This window comes from Chelonia mydas, chromosome 10 (assembly GCF_015237465.2).
Source record: "Chelonia mydas isolate rCheMyd1 chromosome 10, rCheMyd1.pri.v2, whole genome shotgun sequence".
In the NCBI taxonomy this organism is placed as follows: domain Eukaryota; kingdom Metazoa; phylum Chordata; order Testudines; family Cheloniidae; genus Chelonia; species Chelonia mydas.
In genome coordinates this window covers 23663672-23677905 of record NC_051250.2, presented here as the reverse complement: position 1 = coordinate 23677905, position 14234 = coordinate 23663672, and the positions used below count along the sequence as shown (strand labels likewise).

At 38.1% G+C, this 14234-nt stretch overlaps 1 protein-coding gene across 8 annotated transcripts in view; it reads left to right on the top strand.

The window, feature by feature from the left end:
* ATF7IP2 (activating transcription factor 7 interacting protein 2) overlaps positions 1–13507 on the top strand; it is a 53608-nt gene extending 40101 nt beyond the window's left edge. For 3 of the 8 annotated variants that reach the window (XM_037910092.2, XM_037910093.2, XM_037910094.2), the window contains exons 7-12: positions 71–141; positions 764–828; positions 4006–4135; positions 4969–5028; positions 6244–6347; positions 12746–13507. In XM_037910092.2, coding sequence (XP_037766020.1) covers positions 71–141; positions 764–828; positions 4006–4135; positions 4969–5028; positions 6244–6347; positions 12746–13159 — 844 coding nt within the window. In that variant the 3' untranslated portion in view covers positions 13160–13507. The remainder of the gene's footprint in view (positions 1–70; positions 142–763; positions 829–4005; positions 4136–4968; positions 5029–6243; positions 6348–12745) is intronic. The other 5 variants (XM_043523434.1, XM_027827813.3, XM_043523433.1 and 2 more) reach the window with 3 other exon arrangements.
* The last annotated feature ends 727 nt before the right edge of the window (positions 13508–14234 follow it).

The window sequence follows — 14234 nt, the reverse complement described above, 5'->3', positions numbered from 1 at the left end:
AGGGGGGCCTGTTTTCATGCATCTCTAACATTTTGATTTTGGTGAATAATTTTTTTCTTTTGTTTGTCAGCTCTGATGAAGTTATACTGATTTCTGTGGAAAGCAGAAATTCAACAACTGTAACAACTACAAACAATTCAGGTATCCAAAACTAACCTTGGCATGCATACATCCTAATCAAAACAGATTTGATGAAAATAATTAAACCACCATACTAGCCTACAACTAATGCTTTTACTTTTTTTAATTGTATCAAAATATAATTTTCCTTGGTTGCTGTTTAAGAAAAGTAAGAGCAACCCATCAGTTTTAACCATAACTTCCATTTGCTTTACCCATCTCACTAACCATGCTTGAAATTTTTTCTCACTAACAATTAGCGCTGCTGCTTTTTTTTTTTTTTTTTCTTTTGAGGGAACTATCCAGTTGAAAAAGAGTTTAGCATCTGTGCTGGCCCATTGTCTGTGAGCATTCCTAAATACGCAGCTGCAGAGGCTTCTCCCTAGTCTTACAGAGGTGTCTTTGGACTTCAGGGGCCCCTTTAGAAGAAATCTTGGCTGGCTGACTTGATTGCCAGACCATTGCATTGGGGCTGTGAGTCTCCGTGTCATTCACTTATGGCTGATTGCTGCATGTATGTCTACAAGTCTATTTGGTAATTTTTTGGTATTCCACTTATTAGATGGACATTTTTGTATCCTGCATCAACCAGATTTATTAAATGAAAGTTGAATTTTTTAATCTTTTGTGAAACTTGTTTCAGATGTTCGAAAAAAATTAGTTTCTACACAAGCAGAAATTTCCACTGAAGCTCAATCCAAAAACAAGGTAGGTTAAGAGTTTTTTTTTTTTTTTTTTTTCTCATGCTCATCTGCTAAAACTTAAAGCTAAATTTAATTGTTTGTACATAAGATAATGAAACAAAGCCTGTTTTTTCCAATGTTGTGGTAGTGATGCTTGTTACTTCGGGTCATTTACCATTCTGTGCAGATACAGCACATTCTGGTTCCTCTTTTGCACCTTGCTGAAGGAGGTACTGTTGTTCACATTGCTGTGTTACCTCATTTTCACATCATAAAGGTGAACTGCAATGAAAATAATATTGGGTTTGTGCTACCTTCTACTTTTCTGTAGCTCTTGTCTACCCTGGATGACTTTAATGTCTGGAGAACTAGTGAAATGATGAGATCACAAGAGACCGAAAAGTTCAGTATATGAAAGGGAGAAGGGATTTTTTTCTCACTGTTCCAAAACCTTTTTTTTTTTTTTTTGTAAGCACCTATTCAACTTCAGTGAATAATAGTTTGGGTAAAGGATAACTTTTTAAAAATTCAGCACCGCCATCCCTCAAGTAAGAGCTCACCATAAGCGTACTTTGATATCTCTAAGCAAAAAACGAGGCTTGACATTATTCATATTTCTAATGTGGAAAAAATAAGCAGAACTTTCTTAGGCCATCTTCATACATCAGAAGGAAACAAAATAAAGTGCAATTCCAATTAAAATAATCATGTACAAGTCCCTTTTTAAAAGCAGAACGTATTCCCTAAAATAAATAACTGTGGTAGTCACTTCTGGCATTCCTTAAAAAGATAAGCCTTAATATCGAGTGGATTATAGAACACACAGAAAATGTGTGTCTCATCTGTTTCCTTTCTTCCAAGGACCCTGGATTCACCCACCCAAACACACACAGTCCCAAAGCTCATCAGATGGAATATCTACTCTTGAAATTTTTAGGAGATCTGCTGTACAAGCAGTTTGGGAAGGAAAAGATCAGGGAAGCAGACCCTCCTCTCTTCCTGTGTACTTGGCAGAATTAGCTGCTGTTTATAATTTTTGACAGATAATGATGTTTATTTTTAAAGCTTTTTTTTTTTGTGGAGAGGATTTGACAATTTAATGACAGTAGACACTGATATTCAAAAAGCTAAAGCTTTACCATCATTAAAACACAAATTGTCAACATCACATGTCAGTATATACAAAGTAAGTATCTTTAAATCAAACTGTATTAAGTTTTCAAGCAGCATTTTTCTTTTCCTGTCTATAAATTTTGATCATCAATAGAAATATTTTTTCATCTCTTTTTGCGTGTATGTAACAAGTATTAAATATTTTCATGTTTTGTTCCCTTTTGATAAGCAAGGTGAGGTGCAATCCCAAACACTTTGTCAGGAGTCTGTGTTCCTATGGGACTGGTGACCCAACAAAAGGCTCTCATCTTGCAGGCAAAATTTGGGCTAGGAAACCATATAATTTGCCAAGATAAGGTCAACAAGAGTGGTCTCTAAAGTCTAAAGCAGACTTGTGGACTTATTCTTCAAAAACATTAACATAGGGACTTTAACTCTTACATTACTGATATATAGTCTCAACCTTAACTTCACCGTAGCCATTTTTTTGTGTGAATGTTTTTGCTACACTAGTACAGTTGGATTATGTCATTTGTATACTTCTATTCCAATGGTTAATAAGCTTATCTGGTATTCACTTACAACACACTAAGAGCTTTTCTACATGGTGTGGCAATGTGCATTATATGAGTGTGATTTCTAAAGTGCACTAATGTGGTACACATTAATTGGTCAGTGTAGATTCTGCTGTTGCACACTAAAGATTTCTTAATGCTCTTTAACATAGTGCCATTTGAAACACGTTAAAGCACACTAGAGAACCTTTAGTGTGTACCAGCAGGGTGCGTGTGGACCAATTAATGATCAGTACATTAGTGCACTTTAGAAATTGCATCTCCTTAGAGTGCATTTCCCCACTGTGTACAGAAGTACGTTAGGTTGGGTTTATCGCTGAAGAGTTTAATTTAACATTGACTTTTCAAAATGTAGATTAAATGTTACACCCGGTCTTTCACATAACAGTTTGAAAATGCTATTCAAAACAGCATTTTTTTATTTAGTTCAAGTCTGAGAATATTTTTTATATAAACCAATTTGTGTATATATAATGTAAGCAGGCTAAGCTTTTGGTTAGACTTTAGCAACAGAACATGTTAAAATTATATCCATTTTTTAGATGGTCTGTGTCCAAATTGTTCTAAATCATTTAAATGGTCAGTCTACACACAAAGCTTCCTGTCTTGCCTTCCCTTCCCCCTCCCTCCCAATAAAATAAAATAAAAAGCCTGTTTTGGTTAATGAAAAGTGGGACTTCACTGGTGGTAGCAAAAGTGCAAACACTGGTATATACGGGGCACCTGGGATTTCTACTACCATGTAGTATAAGCCTGCTTGGGAATATTTAGACAAGATGGTGGTGGAAAAACTGCTCTCTTCCCACTACACTTCTGCTACCAATGGTGGAACTACACCAATGGGAGCAACTGCAGGAATTAGTGGGGGGAAGGGATAGTGTGTATAAGATCTAATTGTTTAAAATCTATATAAAACCATTCTACAAACACTTGTTCAGTTACATTAAATGATTCCTTAAGTTTACAACTGAATTACTGTATTGAATAAAATAATAAACAATTCTACATCTTCCCTTAGCAAGAGGGAAAAAAGGCTTTATTTCAGACAGCTCTAGAAATAAGAAGCTTACTGGCAGTCTTGTGCATTGGCAAGCTGTGTGAAAACTTATCCTAAAGCATACCTACCTGGAAGGAAACTAGTGAAAAACTGTCTATGTAGATTTGCTCTTAGAGAGCCAAGACCTGTATAATTATCATTGAGATCCATTAATGTTTATAAAATCCATCTTTTATAGTTTTTGTCCTCGTACTGTTGACTGATTGGCTAGGTGATCTACTGTGATATATCAAGTGTATTTTTAAATGTCTGAGTTCTTACAGATACTGACACTTATACACTGTATTTATTTCTGTTGTTTTTCACATCTACAAGAAGTTTTATATAAAAATGAGCATTTCTGGTAGTTTAATTTACAAGTAAGTTTGCATCCTGACAGTTCATAAATTTTAACAGAAATATTTACAATTAAGCCATTGTAGAAACAATTTAATTGGAATTGACATTGTTTTTACAGCGTGCTGAAGAACAAAAATGTGCAGTGATTGATCTAACAGAAGAAGAAAAGCACAATTTTGATAAAGGTGAAGGAAAAAATAATTTTGTTTATAGAGATTCTGAAAATGAGAACTTAAAATGTAATAAGTGTAAGTATGAAAAAGTACTAAATCAAATCAATTTTAAACCTAAGAGAAAATAATCTTGTGGAGTTGAGATTGGGACCCATTCCTTAAAAGAAAAATCTTTCTCCTGAAGGGAACTGCTTCTGCATATCTTCACTGCAGTAGAGTACCTTGCAATTCAAGAACAGTTCTAAAGTAGTTTGTTTTTTAAGGGATGTATGCTTATTGACTCATGGATCCAGTGTCCCACTGTAATGATATTAGACCCTGCTACTACAATTGTTCCTAGTCCCTCTCTCCAATGCTGCAAGCAGATGCCAGTCATTAATTGGTGTTTCACTAAGACTGAAGGCTGCAGCTGACCAATCTCTTCCCACCTGCCTAACAACTGAAATAGGAGCCAGGAACCCAGAGCCAGTTAGTCACAACACAGCCTGATTTGCCTTCTTGCATATAAATCTTAAATATTCCCCATAATGAGGAGAGACTCCTGTTCCTCATCCATCTGTGGGTGAAGACTTGCTCTCCAGCACAGAATGAGTTGGCTACTTGCCTACCACTGCTCCTGCAATGAGAAGACCCCAAATTAGGTGAAGAGTGTTTTATGTTTAGGTGAGGAGGAAGTGTAGTAACCAAAGACAGGGAGATTAATATGGACTTTCATGGGTCACATGTTTGGAGAACTCTAGTTGCTGGTAAGTAACATTCCTTTTGCTATAAATCATATGCAGTTGTCCAACTTCAGGATTTGAACTCAAGTAGTTTGGTTTCAGTGGAAATTGTTACTTGGCGATATACTGCCTTGAGGTGATTTGTAATCTCATTAATTTTTGTAAACTAAGCAGGATTTGTTCTAGGTCAAGACCTGGATGGGAGAACTCAGGGTGCTGCAGGAAATAGTATTAGTGGCTGGCTTGGTAGGTTGCCTTCTTCCATCTCAGTGTGTACAGAACTAATGCTCTATCCTGGAGTTAAAAAGTACTGTACTGTTGTTAATTTTGTGTTTCGTATGAATTTTAAAACTGGATCAGAATCTTTGTAGTAATTTAAGATCACATGCCACTTTTTTGCAGTAGAATGGGTGTTGGGCAGTATCCTGGAATAAATAAGTTACTACTTCCTAAATTCTTCCTGCAGCTAACTGGTTTCTTTTTTGTCATATTCTTCTTCTAAACTGCCACGTTAGTGTTCCTGTGCTGTTAAAAGTGTCTTGGTGGGATGCAAGAGCATGTTGCATTTTAGTGGTGGGTATTTAGTATAGTAGTTTGTAAAATATGTAAAAAGAAAAGGAGTACTTGTGGCACCTTAGAGACTAACCAGTTTATTTGAGCATGAGCTTTCGTGATGCCACAAGGTGCCACAAGTACTCCTTTTCTTTTTGCGAATACAGACTAACACGGCTGTTACTCTGAAACCTGTAAAATATGTGAAACTCAGAGATCATTTTGGAATGAATGAAGATGTTGTATTTAGTGTAAGATCTTAGTCAGAGATGTTCAGCTAAAACTCTGTTAACTGAGTTGGTCGTCTGCCTCCAGTGTGAACAGTAAGTAAGAGCATAAGAGTGGCTATACTGGGTCAGAGCAATGGTCCATCTAGCCCACTATCTTGTTTTCCGACAGTGGCCAGTGCCAGATACTTCAGAGGAAATTAACAGAACAGATCAATTTATCAAGTGATCCGTCCCTGTCGTCCACTCCCAGCTTCTAGCAATCAGAGGTTAAGGGACACCCAGAGCATGGGGTTGCATCCATGACCATCTTGGCTAACAGCCATTGATACACCTATCCTCCATTAACTTACCTAATTCTGTTTTGATCAAGATGTAAAATATCAAGATGGACAATTAAATGAAATGAAGACTGAACTATCCCTCTGACTCTCACTTAATGATAGCCCGTACACGTCTGGCTGAAGCACTTTAACAGTGTGAACAACTCTGCTGCTTGTGTGTGTTATAGAAAAATGGAGATTTCATTCTCCAGGATCCACAGTCTAGCACCTTTCACAAGTCTCTGAGAAATCCTCAGTATGTAAACATAACCTTGTTTCACAGATTTGTGGTTTTTTAACCCAGTTCACTTTCATTAGGTGGTAAATTACAGTATTTAAAACTTGCATTTTGTTTACAGGTAAGTTAAAAGAAGACCAGAATTCTGTGTCAAACAAAAGTAATTCAAAGACAGCAAGCCCCAAATCAAATCGCCTTGAGCCACCAGCACAAGCATCAAATCAGGTAATTTTTTTCTTTATTAAGCTTTCTACAATTTTTATTTTTAAATTTGTAGTGTTTACAAATTCCAACTGACTAGCTTTTCATGAATCTATGATGTACAACTTAATGGGAATTAAAACAGACTTTTAAAGGACATTTTTGATGAAAATGTATCATTACATTTGTTTTAAACTAGATTCCTTGGCAAAGGGTAAGCTTACTCCTTTGAGCCACAAGGAGGTAGTACTGTATTATGAAAAGAGTAATAAAGACTTCAGTGACCATGAAATACTTTTATTGCAATAATGGCTCCTAAAATGGCAGCGATTTCTAATGAAAATACTAACTATTAGAAGAAGCAATATTGAAGCAAGAGAATGAATCAGATAGGCAGGCTAAAATGAACTTTTCTAAAAAATATTGTAGAAAATGTTGCAGTAGAAAATCTATCGTGGGGCAAAGACCAGCAAGGAAAATTTCAGTCAAGGGGGGAAAAAACCTTTCTGAAATTGAGCAAGTGGAAAGGGGTTTGAAAATTTCAGCCATCGGTGGTCCAAGACTCTGTGTTCAGTCCTCCTCCAGTGTCTAAAAATGAGTGCGAGAATGAGGGAGCAGTAATTTAAACATCAAGTATCTAAGTGTGCATGTTTTATTACTGTTCCACCCACAAATAAGTTCCACTCCTGTGAGTTGCCAGAATGAGGCACTGTTCACAATCGATTGTGCAAGTGTTCAAAACATGATCATGTGTGGTCTCTCGGGTCCATGAGTTTGTCTCATATTTGAGGTATTTGAATATTCCATTGGGTTCTACTAGGCTGCTTAGCCGTGGTGGGGCTCAGGCTCTGTGGTGCTTTTTGTGCTCGGCTCCTCCTTGGCTGAGGACCAAAAAAACAAATAAAAAGAACGCAATGGCATCTCTAAAACATCACCCACTCATGGTACCAAAATGAGAGATCATTCACTGTGGATAGTGCAGATCTGCAGTCTGTACTCCCACCCCATTCTTCTATCTTGCATGCTTTAATTAGCAATGGCATATTTACTTTAAAGTATCATGATTGGGCATGTGAGTTAACATCCCACTGAGATGTATACGTCACCTCACATTTCTTGGAGCTGTTATTCCAGACACAGTTAGGTAGGTGTCACTTTTCTGGTTAATTCACGTTTTCAAGTTTCTCTTCAACCATAACCGCTAACTCTTCTCTTAAATTATCTATATAATAGCAACTTGGGAGAGGAGCTGGTATATCATACTGCTGCATACTAGCCCAGTTTGAGCCCTGGACGTGCCACTATAAAAGATATACCACACAACAGCATCTTCAGTTTTGTAATGGCAAGACAGATCAAAGTGTCATCAACAAGGGACATCAGTTTCTTCTTACCTCCTAATAACATTTGAGCATCTGCCATCCACCCATCCATCCGCAGCTCTGAGACAAAACTATCTAATATCTATAGGCAACCCACACAGCAGCTGGACAAGAAGCATGACAAGTGAGAGGCTGGAGCCTCTCCCTGACTGCAGCATCACATTATGGATGAAAGAGAGCCTTGCTCTGTCGAGTGCAGGCTCTTCAGGATGGGTACTGTCGCCTTTTGTGTTTATGCCTAGCATATTCTGCCCACTACCTTGAAACAAATAATTAATATTAGTTCAGTTCCATTAAAGGGTTTGGGGATGGCTTCTGAGCACTGAGACTGAAAATATAACTCTGGATGGAGCTCTCCCTTCTTGGACAGGAGCATCATTTGTTATGGGACAGCAGTGGCAGTTGCCTCTTTCTCCCTCCCCCCCAACCCCTACAGCTTTTCATAGGTCTATATGCTCCATTATATCTCTTATCTTTTTGTCCATCCCGTCCCCCCGGCACCAATTTTTTAGAATATTACATGATAATTGTGATGGATTCCACCCAGGGTACCTGGAACTGCAGTACAGCTTTTCTCCCTGAGTTATGATTCCCACACACTTCACTTCACTCCAACTCACTGGTTTAGATAAAGCAAAAACAAGCTGATTAACTACAAAAGATAGGTTTTAAGTGATAGCGAACAGATCAAAGCCGATTACTGAGCAAATAGACAAAAAATGCAAACTAAGCTTAATATACTAAATAGATTGGATATGACTAGCAGATTCTCTGAGATGATACAAGTAGGCTTCAGATTCTTAAGGGGCAAGCTGCACTTGCTTTACAGCTTGGAATCCCCAGGTGTTTCATTCACAGGCTAGAAATCCCTTTAGCCTGGGTCCAGCACTTCCCCCAGTTCAGTCTTTGTTCCACAGGTGTTTTTAGGAGTCTCCTTGGGTGGGGAGTGAAGAACACCAGATGATGTCACTCCTTGTCTTATATAGCTTTTGCATATGGCAGGATCTCTTTGTTCCCAAAACTTGGTTCCCAGAATAGTCTGTGGAGAAATACTGACATCCCAAGATGGAATCCAGAGACATGTGGTCTCATCACATGTCCTTGTAGAGTCAAAGCAGCCATGACTTGGAGGCTGTCTGTAGCGTTTTCAGGAAAGCTCCCCTGGTGGGAGATAAGCTTCTCCTGAGGCCTATTGTTTTTTTCCCGAATGGCCCATTGCCCTGAATAGGTCCTTCCCCACCCACTATCTAGACTGAAAGCATCTTGTCTAGAGGACGTTACCCAGGTGTAACTACATTTGAAATACAAATACATAGCCAATATTAATAACTTCAGATACAAAAATGATACATGCATACAAATAGGATAATCATATTTAGCAAATCAGAACTTTTCCAATGACACCTCCCATGACTTATAATATCACTATGAAGAATATGGAGTGCAGTGTCACATTCGTCACATATAGTATTGTATAGGCTGACACAGCTTTGCTCCCTTGAATTTTTCTGAAATGATGTCCCTGCTTTTGAGAAAGTGATTTGTATGACTTGCAGAGCTTTCCATTGGTTTAGGGCTGGGAGCCATGGTGTTATACCAACAAAATAAAAACCAGCAGGATCTTATTAAAGGGGAAAAGGCAAAATGCCACATTTATTGTGAATACAGAAAGAATCATAGTGAGCAGTTAGTTATAGCTGTAACATTCCATTCAATCTCATATTTATTCACACATTCATTCATACACACACACACAGGTTCTGCAAGGTTGTTATCATAGTTACCAGCCTTAGAGTTGCTCATGCCAAGCCATAGGCCAGGTGGCCTGGACATGAGGAGGGAGCAGGGCCTTGTCAGATGCCCATCTGATGCTCCTGGAAGTTGGTTTGCAGAATCAGACCCCAAAGTTCTCACTTTCTAGAGTCCATTTTTTATAGAAATTTCTTCCTATGCCAGTCTATGGGAATTGCTTCATCATGCTGTTGCTGAATCAATCAGCAGATGGCACATTCCTGACGGCTCCGTGCTGCCAGATGTTATCTTGTTCTTTGGTTCTCCCATTCTTGAGGCTGTTGGGTGGATTCTAGTCTGCCCTCCAGGGGTCCTCTGATTATTTCCACTTGACACCTTTTTCAGCCGATGGACACTGGATTCTTAGGCTGGCACCTCCCTGATCATTCAGTTATTATCCACACCAAGCATCCATCCACATACATCCTCTATCTCTCTTTTAATCACAATTGTTAACAAAGCGAGATGAATACAACAAAAGGGCGGGGAGTCTCTGGGTGCTGTTTCTGTTGTTACAGAGTATTGCTTTGAATCTCTCTCTGTGTGAGTAGTTGTTGTTACAAAGAATTGCTTTGAGAACAGACTCTGTCTTAGAATGTACTAACACAATTAGCAGCTTGCAAGTTTCACACATAGAGGGAGAGAAACAGTACCAAAAACCAAGAGAGCTCTTAATTAGTTTGAGTAGCAGCCATGTTAGTCTGTATTCGCAAAAAGAAAAGGAATACTTGTGGCACCTTAGAGACTAACAGATTTGTTTGAGCATAAGCTTTTGTGAGCTACAGCTCACTTCATCGGATGCATTCAGTGGAAAATACAGTGGGGAGATTTATATACATAGAGAACATGAAACAATGGGTACCACCATACACACTGTAACCAGAGTGATCACTTAAGGTGAGCTATTACCAGCAGGAGAGCCGGGGGGGGGGGGTGGCGGGGGGGGACCTTTTGTAGTGATGATCAAGGTGAGCCATTTCCAGCAGTTGACAAGAATGTCTGAGGAACAGTGGGGCGGGGGGGGGGGAGTCAGAGACACTGTGCCACCTCAGAAGCCTGAACTAAAACTGGCTCAGGTGCAAAATCCAAAAGGTTGCACTCTCATGGACTGTTACAGAGATTGATCCCATGTGCGCTCCTGTAGAGAGCTGTCACCTGGGGGGGAATAAACATGGGGAAATAGTTTTACTTTGTGTAATAATGAGTAAACTATTTCTGCATGTTTAATCCCCCACCACCACCCCCCACTGCTGGATATGGCCCACCTTGATTATCACTAAAAAAGTCGTCCCCCCCCCCCCCCTCCTGCTGGTAATAGCTCACCTTAAGTGATCACTCTGGTTACAGTGTGTATGGTGACACCCATTGTTTCATGCTCTCTATGTATATAAATCTCCCCACTGTATTTTCCACTGAATGCATCCGATGAAGTGAGCTGTAGCTCACGAAAGCTTATGCTCCAATAAATTAGTTAGTCTCTAAGGTGCCACAAGTACTCTTAATTAGTAATATCCTGGAATTTAAACTATGGGGAATCAAACTCATTTGTGATTTTAATACAGAACTACTTTAATATGATCCAACAATGGGAGAGTGGTATCTGCAGAAGTTGCCAGCACACGGTGAAGGGGTGACTCCAATAATTTTTGTGTCTTTTTCACCTCAAAGAGATTGGCCAGGATCCTTCTAAGGAAGCATCGTGGGAAATAAAAAGGGGAGTTGTGATTCTTGGAAGAGCTTGATGATAGGAGAGAAGAGATTGACTACTGCCAGGGAACATCCGGGTGTGAGAAAAATCTGTTTCTATCCACCCAAGAAATTTTTGTGTGCCTTATGCTAAAAGTGTAAAACCAAATGTAATAACAGGATTTTATGATCTATCTTGTGACCTGTCAGGACTATAACTCTTTAGTGGATCAGTACAGATGCTTCCAGGAGCAGTAAATTGTTCTCAGCCTAAAATATTTTGTTAATAGATGTACAGACCTGTCTACAGTATATCCTCAGAGATAATTAACTATCAAAAAGAAAAATGTACAGGGAGAAAAGACAGTTCTGTGGTTTGGGATTTTTTTGTAACTAACTCTAGTACTATGAGGAGGGTGGAACCACTATGTCAGTTCTGCTTTTTATTCTGTTCTTCTGGATGTTCAAAAGGATATGAAACCAGAATAAACCTTCTAAAATAGCTATGACACTCTCTTCACAGCTGCCTTCTTGGATTTCTTCTGAGATAAAATCTAAGCAGCAGTTTTTAAAGATCTGTCAGTTTAACTTTTCTTTCTTTTTGAAGACCTACATAGAGTGCAAGCTTTCTGCTCTGGTAATTGCTAGTGAGATAGGAACATAAGCTCTTTCTTTCAGCATCTTACATTGTATGATATCTGTACAGAACAATCCGATTATAGGATGGTTGTCAAAATTCACTAATAATAATTAAACTTGATCAAGATACCTATAGTATTATTCATATTGGTAAAGTTAACTTTTTTAAAACCTTTCAGTCCTATGGATGTGCTGCTGTCTGGCTGAATCTGTAGGTATTTTTTGGAAAATTTATCAGAGTGCAATAACAGAACACTAATTGAACTGTGACTATGCAAATCTATCTAGATATAATGTTGACCTTTACAACACTCATTTTGGGACAACCAAAAATAATCTTAACACAATGCTTGTTAGTAGTGTCTTCTGCGCTTTTGTGTCGGGGGGGAGGAGGAGGAGGAGGAGTATTGGATTTATGGAAAATAAAATCAGTTAGCAAAACTTAAACGTTTATGTAGCAGCAGTAGATCATTTCCTGTGGCTGTTCTTGTCTGTTGACCTCTTAGAGACTGTAAAATAGGGCTAGTTTAGAGGGAGTCTTTGGAAGGGTTTTTTAAAAAGTGGTAAAGTAACATAAATTCAGTAAATAAAGCATTGCAGCATGACATACCAGAAAACAAAACAATTTAACAAAATACTATTGTTGGTTTGAATTTAGTATTCTTATCCATACAGTCATTCTAAGAACTACTGAACTAATAAATACCTAAAATGAAACTAATGCAGCATTATTTACCACAATACAAAAAAACTTGTTTGGTAAAGCTGATACAATGAACTCCTTAACACTTTCAAAACTGTTTCCTAAAATGGTAACACTTAATCTGAATCAAAAGTTAGTGCACATTGGTTGATTTGTTCATTAAAGAAATATTACAGTAATGCTAAGTTATTCACCTTTTTTTCTTTTTTTATGCTCCGTAGGTTCTTGAACATTTTCCACATCTTCCTCCGCTACCAAGGATACCTCCATACCCAGAACTCAAGGATGGAGTCAGAGACACTGTGCCACCTCAGAAACCTGAACTAAAACTGGCTCAGGTGCAAAATCCAAAAGGTATTGCACTCTCATGGACTGTTACAGAGATTGATCCCATGTGCGCTCCTGTAGAGAGCTATCACTTGTTCATATACCATGAACACTCCAATAACAGTACTGTACCACACTGGAAGAAAATAGGAGAAATAAAGGCTTTGCCCCTACCAATGGCTTGTTCTTTATCACAATTTACAGCCTCCAAGAAGTACTACTTTACTATACAATCAAAAGATGTATGTGGACGTTATGGACCATTTTGTGATATACAGTCAATTACTTTAATTTCTCTGGAAAACTAATAAGCTACCTCAATAACTGTTACATGGTTGTTTCAGTTTGAAATATTGTATTTTTACTTGTAAACAATCCAGAGCCAAGGAATGAATTGTACTACAGACTGTATTCGCTCAGTTCTGTTTCTTATCTATCATGCCAACTATCAGTTATTTATATTCTGAGCATTGTTCTATACATTTTGTAAGTTGTTTCTAATAACTTGACACTGAGAATTCTGTTTATAAAACTAATTTCAGTTCTGTGTTTAGTTATTTTCCTTCTCAGTCCTTCTCCTCCCATTCCTTTCAATGGGCATCATTACCTGTAGGATGTACTTGGAACATAAAGGAATAAAATTTTCTACTTGGTAACTATGAATTTTGATGACGATCATGAGATGAGAAATCTAACATGTCATGAGTTTTGTGGTGTTTTGTTCACCCTTCCTTTTTGTATTTTTGGGGGAAATAGTGTTTGGTTTTTTTTGTGTTCCATTTCCTTCACTAAATGGTACACAAGCTTTCAGAAGGTTTTAGTTCTTGTACTTGAGCGTACTCATACAGTACTACAGGAGCATCTCCATTATTCTGAAGCCTCTGAAAAATGTTTGTAAGGATGAAAGTCTCTGTAGTAGGGTAATAATACAGGAACTATAGTGTTTTAAATACTACAATCACCTGAGACAATCATCTGGACCATGATCTTTTTAGAGATGCTGCATTGTAAAGGAACACCAAGTGAGATTGTTTCGTTGTCACCCATTTTGGGCAAGAATTAAGCTTCTGGGGAAGTTGATAAAAGTGTTGATAAATAAATGTTTTCCAGTGCTGTATAAGTACTTCACCTGCTTGTATCTTCTGGTATTAAAGAGGCTTCACTTGCCTTTAGGTGTGGTGCAATGGTAGTCATTACTCATCCAGACAGACATTTCATAATGCCACAAAGAGGTAGGTGACCCATTACTTATGTTAGTGGTGGTTCTAGAATATTCGTTTACAAAATTATTAATTACAAAGTCAGTGTGGTGGCAGTTGGCTTTCTGTTTAAATATGCATATTGAAATGAATTCAGTGATATTTGTAGTGTGTCCATTACAGC